Genomic DNA, 22,702 nt, shown 5'->3' with positions numbered 1-22,702 from the left:
TTTAGCTTCAGACTCCCGTGCACAGCTGCTTACAATAAGAACAACACAAAAAGTCAACACATTTTCGTGGACGTCGTAATTCAGAGCGGGCTTGTAAACAAGAAATGCAACAGTCAACAATGAAAGGCTTTGTTTTTCCTCTCCCTTCTTTCTCCCACACTCTCTGCACGTCGTGCTGGAGTTTTGTTTTTTCCGCTGGCCCTCACGCAGTCTGTTTTCATTTTGCTGCTTTATGGAATGTAAATACAGCAGCCGACGTGCCTCTGCGACAGAGATTTGACTTCTGCACTGAGCTGCTATCAGTGATGTTTGTGCTCCAGAGCATGTGTTCCGGCGTGACTCGTGTCAGGCTTGGTTTGGTGTCGAGTGGCCTGCGGGTGTCAACACAGAAGAAAGAAAAAAAAAAGAAGACAAAGGTCTGTGAAGTGGTAACTCTGGGGTTATTTTTATCTTTGAAAGTTGGCATTTGTGTATGTGGCACAATAATGGTGCTGGAAATAGAGTTTAGGTCACAGGTCTGCAACCTTAACAACCAAAAGAGGAATTTGTTGCCTTATTTCTAATATTTCTCTTATATATTTGTACAACATTTCTTTTATTGAAAGCTTTACCTACTTTTTAATTTAGCAAATTCAAGAACTATAATTACTAATATGTCAATGCGTATTCTTCTTCATCCAGATAGGGGTCATCTCAAACCAAAATGAGTCTGGTCGACTCGTCTTAGTCATATGTCTGAGAAAATGTTTCACGTCGCTTCATCAGTTCACGAAGTTCATTGGCTGGATTGTCTAACTAAATGATGGAGCACTGGTGGATAAACCCTTCTGCTGTCACCGAAGGCTTCCTACGCTACAATGACCTCGGTGCAGATCCTTCATACTCTGCTGTGTCTTTTTAACATCTTCCAATATGGTTGTTGGGGTCACATGAGGCCACATGAGGTTCATATACTAAATGTGAAAGTAGAATAACCTGTTAACAGAGGAGCCTGTGTGTTTTCTTTACAACATCATTCTTTCTTCCCTTACAAAACATACAAAATTCAAGTAATTCAACTTCATAGGTTCTTTGTCAGATTCCTTTACCTCTCTCTCAAACCAAAATATGAACATTGCTTTCTTCAAAGGAGTACGACTGTTCTTTGAGGTGTAAATAGACATGTGAGTCCGGATCTGACAAGTTAACCCTTCTGTGTTGGGCCATGTGTTTGTTTGGTTTTGCCAGTATAAAAGTTTTTGTACTGTTGGCTATAAAATGGGCTTTTCTCAGAGTGTGGTGTGCTTTCCTTAGGACAAACCCGGTTTGTTGAAAATCTCTCTGTGGTAACTGTAACTACATCACAAAACATGTTTCCCTGCACAGTGAATTATTTTTCTCTGCTCCCCACAGAGAATGCCAAGCTTATAATAGTGCAGAAGGTAGTGCAAAATTACTACAGGAAGTGTTTATATACAACAGAACAACTTTAGTAGTGAGATGTATTCTGTGACTCTGGTCAGTCGGATAGCAGTGAGGAAGGACTTTTTAAATTTTCTTTATAATTCGGTTTTATATAGCCATGGTTAGATGACTGAAGGCTGAGGTCAGGAATTCAACTGTGATCGCCTGCACTGAAAGACATCTGTATATTTTATTTGCGAAAACTACTGAAACATTCTTTGATTTTAGTGCCACTCAGCCCCTTTGAAAGATTCTGCTCGCCAACAAAATTAGAAATAAAATACTTTTTAATATCTTATAAATGGAGCCTCTGGAAAAGTGGCTTAAAAACCTATAGGTGATGGTTATGCATGACATTATCACAGTTAAGGTGGTTGATGGCACCTATAAACCAGAATAAAACACCTTTTGGATGGTTTCTGAATGTGCAGTCGTCAGATGTCTGTGTGCATGTTCAGCCGCATTCAGGGTGTTTTATTTCTCAGCGATTTATTCTCAGCCATCTGAGCAAATAATGGGCTTTCCATCTCTCCCTCTTACTCACAATTACAGCTTATTATTGGAAATATCTGCACGGATGTCTGCATTGCATTCTCTTCACCTCACCCCAGCTGGTGTATTTAATTTTTTTTTTTATTGAATCTCTTCCAGCATGTAAACACAGGAAATGTTTTGCATGCCAACATCTGCAACGTTTTTGCTGCCCTCTCCTTCCTCAATGTATGCAGAGGCAGAAAAGTTACGCAAAAACACCAACCCCGTTACATTTCGTGCCATAAAGCACAAGGAGAGTCCTCCATGCCAACGTAGCAGCCAGAATATTTAAAAGCAGTCTTGCCCAACGTAGCAGTTGTTCCTGCATGAATGTTGCATATCTCCTCGTGCTTTGTTTGTTCGTGTAGTCTCCACAGTGCCTCTGCTTGCTGCTCCTAGGATACATTATTAACTTTACAAGCTGATCCATTATCCTCCTTGCTGTGCATCACCGAGACTTTTCCCTTCTGTCTCCCCTCAGAGCCCGTCAGTCCTCCCCTTATCATCTGCGCCCCACACACACGCGGGAGAAGCGTGTGGCACAGTGCCGCGTGCGCACGCATTGGAAAACACATGTACGCATCCATACCTCCCCTCCTTTCTCTCTCTCTCTCTCTCTCTCTCTCTCTCTCTCTCTCTCTCTCTCTCTCTCTCTCTCTCTCTCTCTCTTTCTCTCATTCCCTCAGCGCGCGTTAGAGGAACAGGATGGAGCTGCCCCTCTCTTTTTCCGACATTGAGGAATAAAAGCAGACTTTACTTGCGTGTTTGCAGAGTCTATCGTTGTTGTTTTTTTTCATACAGCGCATCAGCTTTCCTTTGATAATTTGCTTTCAGAATTTCTTCCTGTTTTCGCATGTAAAAACCAAGTTTGGAGCGCAAATGCCAGGATAGCGTGAGTTTTACGCATTTAATGTGGAACATTCAGGGAGGACCTCAAATCCAGCTTCTTTTTTAAACAGGATATGTTTTCCACGAGGAGTTAAACGCTAATTCAAGTGAGCACAATGCGTTAACGGGGTTTCCTTCCAGTCGTTTTGAGCGTGTTGCGCGGAGCTCATTGTCCTGGGTGCGCGTACTCTCCACACGTTGCGTGAAATAGACACTTGGAACGCGTAAAGTCCCAGTCTGATCCGGACTAACGTCGCTCTGACATCTCCTCATCTCCGTTCAAGCAGCTCAGATGTTAATAAAGACCACTTTTCCCTCCTAAAGCTTGCATGGAAGCTAAACCGCCTTCTGTCATCCTCATTTTTTCTCCGGCAAAGCATTTTGATTGGAAGTAGCCTCCAAAGTGGAAGATGGCTTTTTACCTCCCCTCAGGATACAGCCTCATCCCCCTGCATGCCTGATGGCACTGTGACAGTGGAAAATCGACTTTTGTGAAGGTAAGGAAGTGTCAATTCACATTGACAGCTCTGTAGTCTATCTTTTTATTTGCATCCATATTTAATGATGGGCTGCTAAATATTTAAAGAAGAGGAAAGTTTGACATGCCGAACAAGCGCCTGACAGACTGATGGCGAGGATTATTAGTCGTTTTACTACTGTAATATTCTGGAAAGCATAACATTTTCTTGGAGTGACTTTCCTTTGTGTGTGCCTGCTTGCCAGTTTTAATAGCGTGCATGGTTGGTCAAAGGTCATTGTTAAAGTCAGAGTTTTTTTTATTGTGGAGCTTCATACAATGTTTGCTTCAGTGCTGAAATATATTGAAAATACTCCTTATACTACTAATAATACTACTTTCCTGCAATTAAGTTACTTCCTGTAAGGACATCCCTTCTCACCACCAATAATAAACCCTGAGCTTGTGATTGTTTTCAAACCACAGTTGGTTTCCACTTGTGATGTCACAAAATGATCCCATTTATCTTGCTGAATGTAAAACAGCCTTGTGGCATAGAAATGGTACGCACCTCTGCACTGTGAAGGGCAAACATTTAAATAAAGGAAGAAATGGTCAAATAATGCTGATTTTAGAGTAATTCTTGGTGTGTTGTTTAAAGAAGTGTGTAGCATCACACCCAGCCAAATGACTGATAATCAGACACATTTATTGGCCATATATTTACTGGATGTTTGTCTAATTTGAGATTTAGCTAATCCTCCTTCACAGCTATCACCCTAACTAGATAATCCTGTTTTAATAGCCCGCTGGAAGGTCAACAGCTCCTTCACTCTATTGCTCTCTAGATCCCCCCCCCCCCCCCCCAAATTAGATTATGATGAAAGTTCTTCTATGGGAAATAGATCGCATGAAAACAAACTTTTGTCTGATTTGGCTCAGAACTGCTAACCACACTGAAGAACTCAAGGACGGCAAAACATCACAATTGAATTGATGCTCATGATGTTATGAATCGGTCTTCAAACTCTCTGAATACTTTTCATAAAAGCCCCGGAGTTCAGTTTGGAGTAGGGCTGCATAATCATGATCTGACTCATGATAACTAAACAATAGTTAAGTATATGATGTTAATGTCTTTGTACATGGGGATTTCTACTTCCAAATAGCACTGCTCTTCTTTTTCTTTTACCCAATGTTATCCAGATGCAGCTGGGCGGTATTTGTTTTTCTCTTTTTTTGATCATATATTTGTCCGCAGCTCCACGTAACAGTGTTTCAGAAGTGGAGCAGTTTGTTCACTTTGTTGTTTTGAGTAATTTCTCTTCGATTTTAGTACATTTGTGCTTCTGACCCCTGGTTTGTTTCCACCACCAACGCAGTCTGGTGCAGCAGGGCCTGATAAGTTGACGTGCATCATTTTTTGCTCTTCAGTCGGTCTTTCGCGATGAGTATTTCGCAAATGTTGATGTTGTGATGATGATAAATCTGAGGTATGTTTGGGCAGCCCTAGTTTGGACACAACTGCTTGAGGGCAGATGCCGACAGCTCGTGATTGTGTGTGACTGACGATCAGAGACTGTGAGGAAAGACAGAATGAGTCATTTTACTGGAATCAACAGGGGCCTCACTCCAGTGCACACACACACACACACACACACACACACACACACACACACACACACACACACACACACACACACACACACACACACACACACACACACACACACACACACACACACACACACACGCCTGGCAGAAGCATCCGATGATTCAATTCAAAACTTAATTCGATCGAGTAGAGCCGAATTTATCTCTGGAGGCAATGACACTGACTCAGTGTGAGGCGTGCGAGACTCAAACCGCAGGGGAAAAAAAAAAAAAAGCAGCATGTATCATCAAAATAATGAGGAGAAAATAAACAAGATGGTGAAGACGGTGCGGGATGTGACACTCGCATCAGAAAATGTGCTGGAGAAAGGTCAGTGAGAAAACACAAAGTGACATATTCTCTAGACAGATGACTCACCCTTGACCGTGAGTCTGAACTGAAAGCACTGTACACACACACACACACACACACACACACACACACACACACACACACACACACACACACACACACACACACACACACACACACACACACACACACACACACACACACTTTTCTTCTGGCCTGCTCTTTTTTTTCTGCAGATACTTTGTGGTCCTTTAGGAATTTCAACCCAGAGTCAATGAAATGGCAGCGAAACATTTTTCAAATCCCATGAAACAATGTTAATGGAAACATTACTTAACCCTGTGAGGCAACACTGGAATAAAAGTGCGGGTTTTGTCTGGATTAAACAAAGAAATACCTCGGACAGCGGGTTCGCTTATGAGGCCTGATCAGGTCACATTTTTCTCTGTTTATGGCCTGAATTTGAACTCAATATCAGTTAATCCACACGTTGAGCTTGATGAGGACGCCTCTTATGTCTTGTCACTGTAATTAGATCTGTAACTTAATAACTGACTGGCACACAATGTTCAGATTCACCGCCATGTAATTATAATTACAAATATGTCTTTTTACTCAATCTACAATATATTCAAGTTAGCGCTTGCAGGCATTTCCATTTTACAAGTTTATAAAAATTACAATCAAAACTTATTTAATGCTATCGACCTTATGAGGGCAGCTTTCCTCTGTGTCTGCTTGAGTTTTGTCCCGCAGCTCGTGGCCACCATTGCCAGCTCTGTTAAATTGGAGACTGTAATGGGAATTATTTCATGGGGAAAACATCTACTTGGAGTTTTCTCTCATTACCACAGCGTTTTTTATTTGACAATAACAAAAAGGCCGAGCGAGCCAGGCCCTGAATACAAATAAAACGCCCATCTGACATTGAGATTTTGAGGAAAACAAAACTACACTTGTAGACACCCGCTCATCTTTTAGAAGTGATTTATCCAGAGTTGGATTACAGGGATTGGTGGATTCAACCATGGACAGGTCAACAGCCTGTCACAGGTTCACATTTGAGAACCATGGATAGAAAAAAAAAAAAAAAAGAACTGTCACAGTGTGAAGTCATTACCGCCGTAGAACAGCACTGCTGTTTCTACAGGTGTTGATCTGGTCAGCGTTCACATCCTTCTCACAGCTTTTTCTCTACAAGCGCCAGAAAAAGTCAGCAACATGGAGTTCTCAGTGTAGACTGTCAGAGAAGCTCTTCAGTGACAGGTGGTAAGTTCCTGCAAGTGTTGCCAAATGCAGCTGGAGCTGACCCAGACCAGAATAAAATTAGGGAAAAAAGAAATGTCCAACAGTATTCAGACCAGATATTAAAGGATGAACCAGCAGCTGTGTGGTGTTTCTCTGCAGCAGAGTCTGACCTCTGAGCCGATCTGAAGAAAAACAACCAGGAAATTTCTACAAATTAATTAGTGAAAAGTTGTAACATGATATAAAAAAAAACACATTTAAAAAAAACAGTTTTATAAACAAATGTAGATTCTAAGCAGGAATTTAGTAAAAGAGTAAAGTTATTGCCAATAGAAATGCAGATCAATTATTTGAAATTGTGGGCTTACTAAGTGGCGTATGATAATTTTTAGGTGATGAAATACTTATTTGAAGATGAATGCTCAAATAATATCTGTACCACGATCACGGTCATAAGAATACACAACCAAGTGCTGCACTGTGACATATAACATGATACTACAATGTATTAGTCTCCTATACTGTTATATAATAAATGATAAATGACACAGTGAGTCTGTACCTTATTACCACCTACAAAGGTTGACAAACAACAGCTATGATAAACGATAATTTTCTTCTAAGGACAGGACATGACAAATGTCTGGTGTCGATGGTAGATAAACCGCCGTCATAGTGAGCGATGTTAAACAAATGTGCTGAAAAGATACCAGTGATGTTTTTATTGATGCTTCATGTCAGTCCACAGACCGGCGAGTGTGTGATGAACTGGATTAAATCTGATCCACATCCCTCCCCTCATAGAGTTTCAAGGACTTGGAGACCACAGATATAACAGAGGCGGAGCCGTTTGGGTGTCACATGAAGGACAAGCAACATATTAGGCAGAGATGACTTTATTGATTAATTTTTACTACCCGCCAGCTGAGGGTTAGCTTTCAGCCTTTGAGTCAAAACACGGAGAGACAGCAATGCTTTGGAATTTTTAAGTCGCCATAGGAGGGCTTTCTTGGAACAGACTTGTTTTTAAATCTTTTTATTGTGGGGGAGTCGTATCCCTCTGAACCGAAAGCTTATTTCGCCTGTTGTCATCTGTATTCACACAGATAATTGGTAAACTGGAAAAGAAAGAACACAAACGGCAAGGAAATGTGAAGAAATCTGCAATGAGAGAGTTTTTTTTAACCCCTGACTCGTCAATATTATGCTGCGTTTATACGAAGGCATGACGCGTTACAAATAGAATTTTCCCATCATGTGCGGCACATTCCTAACATTCTTAATGTGACTATACACATCTTGAACGTCAGGAATGTACCACGAATGACAGAAAAATGATATTTGTAAAGCATCTTGCCTATGTGTAAATGCAGCATTCCTATACTTAAAAGATCGTGTTACAGTCGCCTGACAAGCTGTTAAATTTAGCCTGTGATGGGATAGTTGTATCGTGGAAGTTCTAGAACGCCACCAGAATGACTAGTGCTCGAGTGAAAAGATCAATTTCTCTGCATAGAAATTGTTAGGAGGAGTTCTTTAAATGCCAAATCCTCTTAGTGGAGAGACGATAGGAATAAATGGTTGAAGATGATTTCCCAGGGTCCACTGGTGTGTGTGACCAATCACTGTCACCACAGTTACGCTTCAGGGAGAAGTAACAAGCCACAAGGATGACCTTAAAGACGCCCTTCCCAATGTAGTTTCTTAGAATAAAGAGCCTCTGGATTTCCCCTTGTGCAGACATCTACTAAAACATGAATGGCCCCACGTTCTTTGAGCGATAAAACAAACAACCTTCGTTGAGAACGTGGACTGTGGAGAACTCTGCGGTACATAAACAACCCAGGAGAAACAGTTGCAACTAATTAGACGTGCAGCCTATCTTTCCTCTACTTGTATGACCTCAAATACAATTTTATATATCGTACATTCAATTAAGCTTTGAACGGCACCATGACTTGTTTTGGCCGTTACATCACTGAACATGTTAGATACATCTGTGGGACTTTTACTTTACTTTAAGAAAGAAGTGCCACACATAAAATAAAATGAGACGGAAAACAAGCACTTTTCTTTTCTGTGATTACTGTACCCGACAGTGGCGTAGGTGTGCTTTCCAAACGAAGTACTTAAGTTTGACTGGAGCACAATAAAGCCTGACAGCATCTCCATTTTAGCATTTCGAGTTCAAAGCGTTGTCAAGAACAGGTTGTGCAAAGTTCAGCTGTTGTTCCCCCTGTTTGTGCTCTTGACTCTGGCAAGGTAATTTCCACGGAGCCTTGCGGCTGAGCAGAAAGTAAACTCTCTTTTAATACGCTGAACGCTTGCCCAAAATTCAAATTCGGCCTTAATATACGCAGAAGAAAACAACGCAGAGGGGCAGGCAGTGTTTACCCGAGGCTCCTTAAAGGGTAGTCGTGTGTGCATGTCTCCTGCTCGCTGATGTTATTGCAGGCGACCTTAACGTCAGCAGCAGGTGGTGGGGTTGTCTGTCTGCCCATTTAAATCTATTTCAGGTAGAATGCTTCAGACTGTGTTTGTTAGCCTCACTTAACCTCACCAGAGCCGCTTATGACAGAAACAAAAACGAATGGCCGGCTGGAGCTCTGACAAGAACCACACCAAAACCAGCTGAGATTTCGCTCTCCTTTTTTACATCCCTCTCTCATTACAACTCCTCCATCCGTTCTTGATCTGTGTCCATATTCCACGGCTTTCCTTGTGACTTGTTAGCATTTAGTTCAGTGAAGTGATTCATTTGAGACTAACTTTTCCCAACACGCTTCTCGACTTAGAACAAAGAAAGACAAACAGCTCCTTGGAGTTCGTTGCACGTTGATCAAAGCTCCACCTGTATTCCATTTTTTTTTGGCATGTCTCCCCACAGGGCTGTCCCCTGATGGTTTTATATCTTTACCCCAGTGCGGGGCGTGCTGCTCCTGCAGAGTACACAGAGAGGCATGTTTTTGTGGCTTTGCATTTGAGTTTGTAGATTGCTTGTTGGTGTGATTATGTGCATGTTGTGTATCTGTCTCTCTGTGTTTGTCCCGTTCATTGTGAGCCCTACCCTCGCTCATTTTCAGCTTTGATTGGTCGCCAGATTGCTATCGTATTCCCAGGATGCATCGGTTTTTAACAGGAAATTAAATGATCAGAAATAAAAAAAAAGGGGGCAGCACAATATAGCGGAAATTTCTCATTATGCCATCCTTTTCAAATTCCAAAAATAATTCAAACGTGAAAGTAAAGTGTGACTAATTTGCGTGTGATTAGCTGAGAAAAAAGATTTAATCAATTGACAGCTGTATTTATTTCATTACCGATGGCCATAGGCAGAAATCAGAAGCACAAAAATTAAGCAAAAACAACAAGATCAGAAGAAAAACGTGACTCAATCACAATGTCGTAAATTAGGGACAAGAAATTGTGCGACAGAAGAAAACTCAAAAGACAAAGACGTTAACATCAGCTATTTATGTATTCGTATTTATTGGAAATAATACGGTCATTTAGATTATTGCATGTTCACCTGATATACAGGTTTAGTAAACGCTGTGACACTGTCACACTTGAGACTTCCCTCCTGCTGTTAAAGATATGCATAATGCTTGAGGCTGCACAATATTAGGAAAACATGCAATGATGTTGAATGTTTCGGCGATGATATGACTTGGATGTTGAACACCTTGGTCAGTCAAGTTCTTTCTGATTGATAAAGTGTGCTGCGTGAATGAGAAGAGCATGGGACTATAGACTTTATTGCAGTCAGGTCAGATTGTTGCAACATTGATATTATATCTATAGGTACTGTGATGACAAGCAAGTTATCATATACGTAGTGTGCAACTCTGATAATTATTTAAGTACATCCCACTGTCTGACACTACCATCCAGCAATAGACTGGTGCCCTGTAATGTATCAGCTGAGATCTGATTCAGTCACCCAGAACTATACATTTGATAAAAGGGTATTGAAGATGGGAGGATTTATAGTAATAAGAGTGAGAAGACGGTAAAACTTTTCCTTCTTGTAAACTCTCCCTTCTTTCCTCCATAATGCTTGGAGTGGCGAGACCCGAGTTTTGGAACACTTTATTCTGAATCCCATAAACAAAATGTGATTACCAGCCTGCATGCAAGTGATATATTAAAAGAACAAGCTGGTCTTCATCCCTGCCTGGAGTCTCCTTTTCAGCGTCTCCTCCACTAATTTCATCCCACGTGCCAATCCCCCTGCGTCTTCATACAGCTGCTCAATTCCACTTCAGCATCCTCTCTGGTCCTCCCCCTCTCAATCGCCTGTCTTTGCAAATGATGCACACTTATATCCTCCCAAACCGAAACCCCTTCACATAGATGTCTGTTTTTATTCATAATCTGCACACGTAAAAAAAACCAAATAAATAAATTTAAAGAATACATTCCGGGGGATGCCACTTTGCTGACAGGAGGAATTGTCAGTGACATACCTGTCATTTATGTGCACACAGCTGGTAGTTGCTATAGAAACATTTCACCTAGCAGCAGTTGCTATAGGGACAATGGATCGTGTGACGTCTCCTATAGATAAGGCAACTCGCAGTAATCTCGCCACAGAAGGCATCTCCTCGCACAGGCAGGAATGTCAGAGGAGGTGTTACAATGACGGGGGAACTCGCTGCACTGAGAAGTAGCGTGAATTTATTTCTAATGTTTAAATGACCACAGACTGAGTGAGTCAGCTCCTCGGAAGCAAAAGAAAAAAAAAACCCAAAACAAGGCATATAAAATTGCTGTAAGAGTATTTCCTGCTTTACTGTGAACAGATAAATAGCAATTTAGTCCTTACTAAGGTGATCACACAAGGGCTAATTCATTATTCATTAAACACTAATTTATAAAAGTGCTTATTAAAGCAGTGGAATGTAAAATTGAGCTGTGGAAATTATTTATGAGGTTTTTCCGAAGGAAGGGGGAACATTAATAGTCAATTTTGTTAATTTCACATGTGAAAATGCAACGTTGTAGAAGAAAACACATGTTGGTTTTGTTTTTGTTTTTTTTAATCCCTTTCAAAGACACTCGTTAGAATAATTGAAAGTGGAAAATTTGAATCCTAAGAACGCCTTGAAAGGTATTTTTAAGGGCACAAAATTAACAATTTAAAGCCACTGGATGAAAGTCATTTATCAAATAATCTGTGGGGAAAGAGTGAAATTAAACATGGTTTTTAATTTTTCATAATTTATATCTTAAAATGTTTAATAAAACGTTTTCACAGAGTTTTTGCAAGGGCTATAAGTGTCTATTGTCACTTATGTATGAGTACTGTGATTAAATATGGTGTTACAATTTTCCACACTTGCATATTATCTTGTAAATATGAAGTTAGAGGAGCTTTTTCATGGCAAAGGGGCAAAACTTGAATTTGTTTGTGGGATTATTCACACACATCTTTAAATACATCATTTGCACCTATTTGAAATGATTTGCATGTCTTCTGTGACTGTCGGTAACTCTGCATTGTGAGTTTAGGAAATGACAGGAAGAAATGAAGAAATCACCAAATACAGCAACTTGCCTGGGAAACCGTTGAGTACTAAAAGCTCCCATAGTGTGGGATTTATTTGGGTTTATTACCCACCGCAGATGAGCTGATTACATGTTAGGTGTTGAGCTTGTTTACTGATTAAATCATTGTTTCATTTGGTCACCGCATGCTCCTCACAGCAGCGAGCCCAATTCTGTCAGAGCCTGAGTGGCTTCTCATTAGGCCGCCGGTGTTTCTCTTTCTGCTCCGTTTCTTACTCCCGTCTTGTTAAAACTGCAGATGCACTTTGGCTTGTTTTCCGCCACTGGGCTTTCATCACTCGTCTCGAGCTTGTTTTCAGGGCTCCCTATCCTCTTTCTTGCACTCATCATCCCCTCCTGGTCTGTTTTTTTTGGGGGGGGGGGGGGTTCTACACGCTCGCAGCATTCATTCATGACTCAGTGTTGCACCTTGGAAGATGCACTGATGTAAATATATCCTCCTTTATTCCCTCTCCTCATTTGTCTGGTCGCGGATTCCCGATGTCGCATATCGTTTTTATTCCTCCTAACCTGCCGGTCCCCGCCGACATGCTCAGCTCCGGTTTCAAGCAGAGCGAAGGAAAGCTCTCCCCGTCTCCAAACATTGTGTGGGTTCCCGATTGACGTTCACAGGGGAGCGAATCGAGTAGAGAGACCACGGAGTGGAGGAGAGCAGAGAAATCCTGAGAAGAAGTGGCGGGTTGTGTTTGTCCTTGTGTGATTCACCATCTGTGGTGAAGCACTTTCCTAGAGCAGCATTACCAATCAGATGATTGACATGAAAAATACATCCGAAAAATGTGAGAGGCAGAAAAGAGGGTAGGTGGAGAGAATGCCTGGTTTTGTGGCTGACTCACAGTTGCTTTGATTACTTTAAAGCTTTTGTCTTATTAAAAGTCAGACGAGAGACATGGAAGGAAAGACACGAGCAGCAGAAACAACCAGGACAAAAGTGACCAAATAGGATTGAATTAAAACCAGTGGCAAATTAAAAATAGATTCAAAAGGATGAAGGGTGTTTTTATGTGTGTGTGTGTGTGTGTGTGTGTGTGTGTGTGTGTGTGTGTGTGTGTGTGTGTGTGTGTGTGTGTGTGTGTGTGTGTGTGTGTGTGTGTGTGTGTGTGTGTGTGTGTGTGTGTGTGTGTGTGTGTGTGTGTGTGTGTGTGTGTGTGTGTGTGTGTGATGGTAAGAGAAGGAAGAAATTATTTAAGGTCACAAGAATGCATTAGCACACAGAGTGAGGGTGAGAGTGGAAGAGAGAGAGAGAGCGAGGGAGATTTACAGATAGTGCAGTCAGGAAGGAAGGAAGAAAGATAAGAGGCAGACATGGAAGCCAATAAAGAAGAAAGAAAGAGCGAGATGGAAATGAAAAGGAAAATAGACAAGGGGAGGTCATGGGTGTGTTCTTATTCCCATGCTAAATTTGTTTGATCCTCTCTACACATGCAAACAAACAGGCACTTATGGCACAAAAATGAGAGTTGAAAATTTTCCAGCTTCACATCAATTTAGAACCGCGTCACTGGATTTACAAATCAATTCAAGATGCCTGTTTTAGGGTCACATGGTGTCGTAGTGGTCAGAGAGAATCCCTGGTTTGAGTTTGAGCTTGGGCTTCATGGGTGGAGTAGACATGTTACTGGGCATGCTCGGGTTCTCTCCTCCCGACTGTCCGTACATGAGAGGTTGATTGATGACTCTAAATGTGGTTTGTGTATCTGATTGTGTGCCTGTCTCTGTGTGTGTGTGTGTGTGTGTGTGTGTGTGTGTGTGTGTGTGTGTGTGTGTGTGTGTGTGTGTGTGTGTCCTTTGATGACGTGAAGTCCTGGGCCGTGGTACAAAACTGACCTCACCCTCAGTCAGGCGTGAAGATGGATGAATGGATTGTTTTGCTCTTTACGCTTTGTCACCTGTTCACTTTTCTGAATCGCCTCAGGGATTCCGATTATTGGTTCCACAACATCTGCCAATAACCAAATCTGTTCCTGGAATTCAGGTTTTAGCTCCAAGCCCCCCTCTCCTGAACCCTTTGCCACCAAACCTACACTCGCTTCCTTCCTCTTTTACAAGAACACTCATCTCAACATGGCAACCCGATTTAATCCGTCTCTTAACGGAACTTTTATGGATTTTTTATGAACTTGTCTTCTATTTATTCTTGATCTTAACGTCTGTTTCATCTTGTGTAAACTCTTATAACCAGAGTATCTTCTTACTGTGTGTCAGAATGCATTCTCAATTTTATAAACTTTATGACTACACGAGGAAATTGGCACACTAAATAATAATAATAATAATAATAATAATAATACCAGATGAGGGTCTAAAGCCCCCCAGCACATCACGCACTCAATTCGTCACAATATTGTGCTATATACAACCTTAAACTCATGAAAATAATGATTGCGGGGCAAAATAGTCAAAATCACAGTTTCTTCCATGCAGAAAATAATGGTTGTAATGAGTTTTAATTAAAAACCTATGGTACTTTTAAATTCAGTATTACATAACTTATTAAGTATCACTTATCCGTTTATTGGTCATTAGTTACACTTCTTATGTAAGTTTAGTCCTTAATATTTTGCCAGTGGCCTTAATTTGCTTGAATATAAAGTTGGTTGTTCATTGGTTGAATCCATTAGTGAATCTTATTAGAAAGCACCTGCGTGATTTTTTTGTTTTATTCTTAATTTGTGTTTTAATTGAAATGAGAACAAGACAAACACTGTTTTAAACAGAAACTATCCTTGTGAAGGTGCAGTCCCCTGCAAAGACTCGACCTCCAGTTTATCACATTTTGTTCGGGTTTTCATACTTTCACCCAATCCTTAGGGGTCGGCCGTACAGCTGAGGTAACAAACGGGAGCCGTCTGTAAACTGGTGAACCCAATGAAATTACATTCAACATAGCCTGTTTTATCCTCTTAGTGCAAAACGGACAATGCTAACATCATGTGAGTCCAGATTAACAGGCACTTAAACCCAAATGAAGGCTCTGGAAATAAGCCTGTGTTTGTTTTAAGCTTGCTTCCTTTAATAACTATTAATAGACATCAGAGCAGCTGGTGAGCAAAGCGACTCTGATTCATTTGAATATTATGACAGAATTGCACCGCTGTACTTCCAATTTTATAACAGCATAAGCAATGTAGGTAATGACAGCAAGAGCAGCAATAAACATGCAAATGGAATAAACATGGCAACATGTGCATTTCTGTGTATCTGTGATGATCCACTTTCCTCAGTAATCAAGTCCTTTTGTCGTACTCTCAGGAAGAACCCTGCAAACACACAAGTTGCAGGAGGAATATATATATCTATATATAAAAAACCATGAATAACACACGCTGCCCATGTTGTGCTGAAAGCTTACAACCACCAAGCAACAACACATCAGCAGTAAACACAGAAGATTGTTGTGCAGGGTGTGTGCTGTCGTATGTGCTCATCTGTATCATCAACAGACTGTAAACAGCATCTTCCAGCACTTGTAAAGAACTGTAACACATTTTTAAGATGACACACTTTCATGGTCAAAAGGAAAATCTGTCTCAGTGACATGCAAGCTTGAAATCAAACAAATGGCGCTGCGATGGTTGGAACATATTCGGTCAGCATGAAGAATATTAATATATGCGTATTACACCTCATACACTTAAAAACACCCAGAAGAGTCTGATTACGCTGTTTAACATATGGTCGCTTTGTAATGTTTTTGTTTTTTTTCACTAGATATGAATATACTGTGCCATTTAAAAACAAATTACAGCTTCACATTAGTGGCCAGATAAGCTGGATGTGAAAAGTGATGACTTCTTATGTGTCTCCGCAGGTAAAGTATGACTGCAGCAGCAGGTGTGCTGACAGGCTTGGCTAAGCTAAAGCGCCAAGACTCTGCCCGCTCTCAGCATCGGCCCTTCCCACCAGGATCTCCAGGGGTTGGAAACACCAGCACCGAGCCTGCACCGAGGTAATCCTTAATAGCCTTAATTTAGTTGATTTAATTTCAAATCAAAAGGCAGTACAGCACAATAGAACTATTTCCATTCAACTGCAAATTAGCCAGTACAATAGAAAAAAGACTGTAAAGTAAAATTCATTTAATCAACGGGAAGAAGCACAAGTTATCTGTTAATGAATAGTGTGGCTTATATTAAACTTAATAAAAACCAGTATGGATTCAACACATTGAATGCAAGTTCTGAAAGTGTAAAAACTGGCTTTACAGACATATGTGCATCAAACATACTGTATGACCCAGTAAACATTACAAAAAATACATTCACTTTCGTTTTACAAAAAGATTGACTGCAGCTTCGAATTCATTTATTTGGTATTGCACATTTTCACGAAGAGCAGTGGACAGAAACACTGAGGCCTGAGCCAAGAGATCGGTGAAAGGGATCAGCATCAAAGTCATACTGCGAGATTTGTGAAAACAGACATACTGAAGGCTGCAGAAATCCGGTGTTCTGAGAAGCAACAGGCTTTTGCTCCAGTCATTTTGGCTGAAAACACCGTGGCTCTCCGGATTTCAGCTCTTTCATCAAATTTGCCAAATGTTGCAGAAAGTCCAGTCATTTGTTGTATTTTTGGGACTGTGAGGAAAATATCTGCCACAAATGGAGCACACGATGTACTTTTTGGATACGTTGCACCAATTATCAATAAAAAATAATGGCATATGGATGAAATTGCAAGTGTTCTTTAAAAATATATCTTATTTAGGTTTGTCAATAGACATGAAATGAAATTCAAGGTTATTCGAAATACCATTATCTTACCATTGCAGCCCACTCAAGATCAAATCAGACTATATATATGCTATTAAGTAAGTCTGTTGTTTCTTCTTATCTGTATTGCGTTGTTCAGGAAGCGGAAGCGGCGAACGGATGTTGTAGTGGTGCGAGGCAGGCTCCGCCTCTACTCGGCCTCCGGGTTTTTCCTGCTCCTTGGATTAGTCGTGCTGGCCGTAGGAATCTGCATGGCGACGCTGGGTTATTGGCCTCACAGCGAAACCAAGTCGAAGACTGGTACAGGTACAGCGAAGTCCAACACAAGCCAGGAAGTGCAAGGTGAGAACGCCAACAGGTGTGATCACAAACTCACGGTTAAAAGCCGTTCTTCAATCCTTGTGACCCGTCGTCGTCCTGCGTTTGTAATTTTAGGTGCGCCTTCAAAGCAGACCGACGGGCCTGTGACGCGCTTCCTGGACCAGCATCTTCACTCGGAGAGGATGAAGATGCTCGGGCCGTTCACCATGGGCATCGGGATTTTTATCTTCATCTGTGCTAATGCCATTCTCCATGAAAACAGAGACAGAGAAACTAAGGTAGGGTTGAAGTCCACAGATCCTCTGACACGCATGCACGTCGCACACGCAGTGTGATATTGGAACACATATCAGAGTTTGGCTAAAACAACAAAAGTTTCTTCAAAATTGGAGTATCCAATTAATTTTATAGGTCATACAATGCTGGTTCTCAAAAAGGATCTAAAGGAATATTTGAGGAATATATTTTTGTCTAAAAGTTGACCTTAAATGTAGTTCTGTATCTGTGACCCTCTTTTCTATTCTTCCTCCATTCTGGATAAAATGAAGGGGATCCAGGCTGCAGTCATCCATATTTATCATAACTCACATGCAGATGAGATGTCTCCAGTCCTTCTTCAACATTCATCTCTGTAATTTTCCCCTTATCACATTTCACATTTGTGCCCTTTCCTCTCCTCCCTTGATTCAATTAAGCCCTTCATTCCTTCCCCCTTCAGGTAATCCATATTAGAGACACGCAGTCTATCCAACAAGCATGAAACTGAGGCATAATGATGTGCCAAAAAGATTTTCAAGTCATCCTGAAATCCATCTACTACTAACTAATACAACTCTTCATCCACCAGATAATCCATATGAGAGACATGTACTCCACAGTCATCGACATCCATCGCCTGAGGCAGAAGGAGCAGAAGCAGCACCATCACCGTAACAGCACCTGCGTAAGAGAAGCAGGGGATCTCCGATGCTTCGGAGGAGACACCGCGGCACGATTAGCCAGCAACTCCCTCCTGGCGTTCTCGTCTCGGGCCGGAAGTTTTGCCACAGAAGAGGAGGAGGTGCTGTTAGGCGACGAGGAGGCTCACAGAGGTAAAGAGCAGGCAAAGTTGGATTGTAGCTTTGCAGGGCTGCTGGCGCCGCTCTACAGGGATCGTTCTTTCTGTGGGCCCGGGCTCAGCATGACTCACTCGGATTCGGTTCGCCACCAGTGGTCGGTGGACGGAGACGTGGAAAGAGGCGGGCATCACGCGCGCTCCATAGTCTCCTCGTCTATCTCTGCTTTCACGCTCCCTGTTATAAAACTCAACAACTGTGTGATCGATGAACCGGAGATGGAGGCGATCACAGAGGAGGGCAGAACAGGTGAGAGGAGGGAAGGAGAGCGGGCACAGCCTCTCAGCTCCATGGAGTCTTTAGTGGTGCCTGTAGCCACTGTTGCCAAGGCCTCCAAGCCACCCGGTTTACACCGCAGCAACTCCGCCTCCTCATCCTCCCGCTGTTCCTCCTTCTCCTCTTCCTCTCTCTCGCCTGCTCCCTCCTCTACCTCAGGCTGCTGGCTTTCTCCCGGAGCAGCCAGGAGCGACTTTGGCTCCAACTCCTCACTGCACATGCTCAACAGCCATTCCAAATCTCTGGACCTAGAGCGAGGGCCGAGCATGCTCAGCGTGCGCCCGGAGCAGAGGAAGCACCCCAGCTGGCCTCGACTGGACCGGAGCAACAGCAGCCGCAGCAGCGGCAGCGTCAACCGGGGGAGCAGCAAAGGCTACATGAGGCTGGAGGACCGGGAGGAACAGGGGGAGCGTCTCCTCGACGTGTCTCAGTCCCTGACAGTGAGGCGCGACTACAGTAAGCGGGAGAAGCTGCTAATGATATCCCGGTCGCATAATAACTTGAGCTTCGAGCATGACGAGTTTAACAGCAGCAAACTGAAGAGAGGCAGCTCTGAGACTCGATTCTGAAGGCGACGCTGAGCCGACGGGTGACGGCACCTCTTTGCGGATCTGTAAAATTGCTCTCTGCACTGTGCAGAGTGCACAGTTTGTGCCGGAACAAACTGACAAGTTTAACAGCTACTCTCTGGGGGGTGACAACTAAAGTGTGGTTTCAGACACTTCTATCAGCTGCAGGTTGCGGATTAGTGGGTGTCGGACCAACTCGTACAGTTAGAGGTCCAGGCCTGGTGTCAGCGGGACAGGAAGTGACTCTGGTGACGGGTCAGAGGTGGAAGTGTGTGACTGACCCGGACCTTTGACGTCTGTGGAAGAAAGCAGGTGAAAGGAGGAGCTCCCTCCAGGCATCAATAAACTACATCATTAGTCGACTTCACACAGAAATAGTTCTGGCTTGGCTTTAGAAGGATCACAATGCAAGGTGATGAAAGCCGATTTTACGATCTGCTCTTCTTAAAGCATTGCAGGGTTTTATGCTGCTGAAATCCAGGACAGATTTTGAAAGTCTGCGATATCTTTTACAGTATGAAATAGTAAAAGGCAGCTGTGAAAATATGTCAGACAAGACTTTTTTTTGTCCGGCACTTTGCTAAACTAATTACAAAGTGCTTAACACTGCTGAATTCACAGCATTGACATGACAATGGATACAAAACCCAAACCGATTCACAACCAGCTTGTAACTTTAAGGGTGCAGTATGTAATATGTTTTCATTTCAAACCTTAGAAAATAGGTTTAGGACAGAAAATACCCATCACAATGTCGTAGGATTGTTTGTTTGTTGTATGACTAATGAAGTTAGTATGGCAGTTTGAAAAATCTAGCATCTAATTCAATAGAAACAACTACTGATCGAGTTGTGATCACGACAGAGACTAGAGCTTTCAGAGAAGACTTACTAGAAAAACACACTGCCAAAACTGAAACAGACCAAATGAGTACTGCTTTCACTCACTACTGCCACTGAAACCACAAAAGTGGCTTTATTGAATATTATAGAAGCCAGGTGTGACGTTGTGTAAATTTCTATACTTGATATATCGTCACAATGAGGCTCCACGGGACATGGTAGATAGTAATAGTTTGGGTCTACATGGTGGCTGCTGTATGTTTGTATCTGTTTGATGAGACCGTCAAAGCTTTCGAGACCACACAAAGGTCCACAGTCTCACAAAGCCTGTTTCCACAACATCAATGCAACTCAGCTTGTTTTCATCCAGATGGTGGCCTGCAAAAAATAAATAAAAAATGCCCACACAGAAACCCATGCTGCCCTGCAGTCACAGCCGCACTGCTCATTCCCATGAGCCATAGTACATTCTTAAGACCACAAATAACTGATGGATTCAGGACCCCTCAGCCAGTATCTGCCATCAACACATGGGCCCCTCTGTAAACCAGAGAGAACAGTCCCTGTCCAGTTCTTAGCCTCATGCACTTTAAGGTTCTTTCTTGCCAGATTAAACTGCAATTAGAGTTCTCTCAGGATATGCAATCTGTTTTTCATAAAGTGTGCTTTCACAAACGTATCCAGTGTATGAGAAAGCCGGTGTTCAGTGTTTTAAATCTATCAATTACTGACTTCAATCTCACAATGCAATTCATTTAAGAACGGGTTGGGACCCGATGTGCCCCCAAAAGCAGAAGCAACCCAATGACAAAAAAATGTATGAAGAAGTTCTAGTAGTAGCATTGATTTTGGTTGTTGTATTTTCATACCAGCAAATGTTCGATTCTGCAGATTAGTGCCAATCTCTTCAACAAATTTCCTATTTACGTGTTCTACTGATCCAGTCTGTATGAATCTAGGACGTTGCATCACTGACCTGCGGGTGAGGTTGTTATATTTTTGTTTACCACTCTTCTCATTTGATAAGCACTTCCAGACTGAACTTGAGAGTTTCCTGTTCCATTTGGAGGACTTTGCCCTTGGCTGTCTGAATGGGCTGATCTGATGCCTTCATATTTCTTAATTTGTCAGTTTCATGCGCCGTTCTATCTTCACTCCTTGCACTTCTGTAAATGAACCTGAGAGTATCTGTGCTTATTTTTAGTGCAATATTTGAGGAGTTAATACTCCAACAAGCGATGGGGTCCGGGGGTAGTGGGGGTCTCCACTCAACACCACATGTTTGCTGAAGAGTGCAGCGGAGTCCTGCCAGAAAGCTTCACTGATTCCCAGCAGTCTGTGGCTCACGGTCCAATTTTATCCATTCCCGAAATAAACTGTATTTTCACTGAAATGTGTTTTTTTTTTTTTTTTTGTCCTAATTGATGCATCTAACAATACTGATTCCAGGTGGATTCACTTAGAGGAGCACGTTTAGTGCTTTTAGAGGTTGTGGGAGCAACCTCTCCGGAGCACACACACACGCACGCACGCACGCACGCACGCACGCACGGGTCTCAACAGATCAGCCGATGTCCACACATATCCCAGATACAGCACTAATTCCTGTCCTCCTTTCCTCTCTTTCTTTCTCACTCACTTTTCTTCACCTGCATGTAAAATAACAGACAAAGGCCCGGATGAGTCATCACCAATTAGCATATACTCTAGAGCACTGTGGGATGACACACACGCGTAAACATGCTAGAATTTCACGTAAATGAAAGCATGAATGCATTAATAATCCCAAAATGCAAATACGTGCGCACAAAAGTGCCCAGGCACACACAAACACAATGAACGCACTTATGATGTGATTCAAAAGCAGAAGGTTGATGAGGCTCTCTCATCCCTGTCTGTGTTTGGGAGGGAACAGATGATAATCCTAACCCATTCTGAAGGCTGGAAACATATTTAGGCAGCAGAGATGGATGATGTCGCATCAGATTAACATTAAGCAAGTAAACTAAAACAGCCTCCTCCCGTCGGAGGATGTCAGTGGACTTTTAGTTTTCTAAAAATGACACTAAAGAAAAGTTTGTTTTTTGAAAGGGAAAACAAATGCCCATTCAGCAGTTTGACACGGTTGTGGATATAATCACATAATGTAATAGTATCTTTTTACAGGGATATAATTAAATCACATTTCTGACCTTGTCTTTTTTCTCATCCATTCAATATAAGAGAAACCTACTCAAACTACAAGATCTACTTTGAGTTGAAGTTGTATTTTTTTTTAACTGGTGTTTGCATTAGTCAGACTGAAAGTGGGAACAATAGTGGACGCGAAACAGAAGTTTCATCTATGATTTAGCTGCAAAGAGCATCACGCTGTTCACCCTTTCAAAACAGATGGCTGTTTGACGACACCAATTCACCAACTTGTTGCAAACATTTTACTGTAACTGCTGAAACAAATCCAGTCAAAGTCTAAGTGCCTTTACCCAGTTAATCCTTACTTTTTGTTGACAGGCGGTGTGGCCACGTTTTACATTCCTAACTGTGTGGGCCACGCTGACCAACCACAGCAGCACTAACGCATATGTACTTTATTGCTCTCCATCATTTGGGTTTTTTGATGTGTTACGGAGAGACAGCTCATGACTCCTCGAGCCTCCTCACCTCCCCAGCTGCACCGCACACTGCAGGCAGCCGCAAAACTGGAAGAGACTCAAGTATGAAACTTCGACAAAATATATGCATATATGAGTGGTCCTTCGT

General features: G+C 42.1%; 1 protein-coding gene across 2 annotated transcripts; it reads left to right on the top strand.

The window, feature by feature from the left end:
* The first annotated feature begins 2,661 nt into the window (after nucleotides 1–2,661).
* On the top strand, nucleotides 2,662–21,332 carry tmem200a (transmembrane protein 200A). Of its 2 annotated transcripts, XM_080490117.1 has the most exons (5): nucleotides 2,662–3,362; nucleotides 15,919–16,056; nucleotides 16,959–17,161; nucleotides 17,255–17,418; nucleotides 17,988–21,332. In XM_080490117.1, exons 2-5 carry the CDS (start codon nucleotides 15,926–15,928, stop codon nucleotides 19,098–19,100), a joined length of 1,611 nt encoding a protein of 536 aa, XP_080346243.1. In that variant the 5' UTR covers nucleotides 2,662–3,362; nucleotides 15,919–15,925; the 3' UTR covers nucleotides 19,101–21,332. The 2 variants fall into 2 exon arrangements, with proteins under 2 accessions (XP_080346243.1, XP_080346242.1); XM_080490116.1 differs by having other exon boundaries at nucleotides 3,225–3,362; nucleotides 16,959–17,418.
* The last annotated feature ends 1,370 nt before the right edge of the window (nucleotides 21,333–22,702 follow it).

This window comes from Lipophrys pholis (assembly GCF_963383615.2).
Source record: "Lipophrys pholis genome assembly, chromosome: 21".
Lineage (NCBI taxonomy): Eukaryota > Metazoa > Chordata > Actinopteri > Blenniiformes > Blenniidae > Lipophrys > Lipophrys pholis.
Note: the sequence above shows the minus strand (reverse complement) of the source record. Positions and strands in the feature narration are given on the sequence as shown.

What these genes read in the sequence shown, in the direction of transcription:
- tmem200a (XM_080490116.1), top strand. Translation starts at nt 15,926, where the DNA reads ATGACTGCAGCAGCAGGTGTGCTGACAGGCTTGGCTAAGCTAAAGCGC. An exon ending in AGCACCGAGCCTGCACCGAG is followed by an intron (nt 16,057 to 16,958) that starts GTAATCCTTAAT and finishes TGCGTTGTTCAG; the next exon opens with GAAGCGGAAGCGGCGAACGG. An exon ending in ACAGAGACAGAGAAACTAAG is followed by an intron (nt 17,419 to 17,987) that starts GTAGGGTTGAAG and finishes TTCATCCACCAG; the next exon opens with ATAATCCATATGAGAGACAT.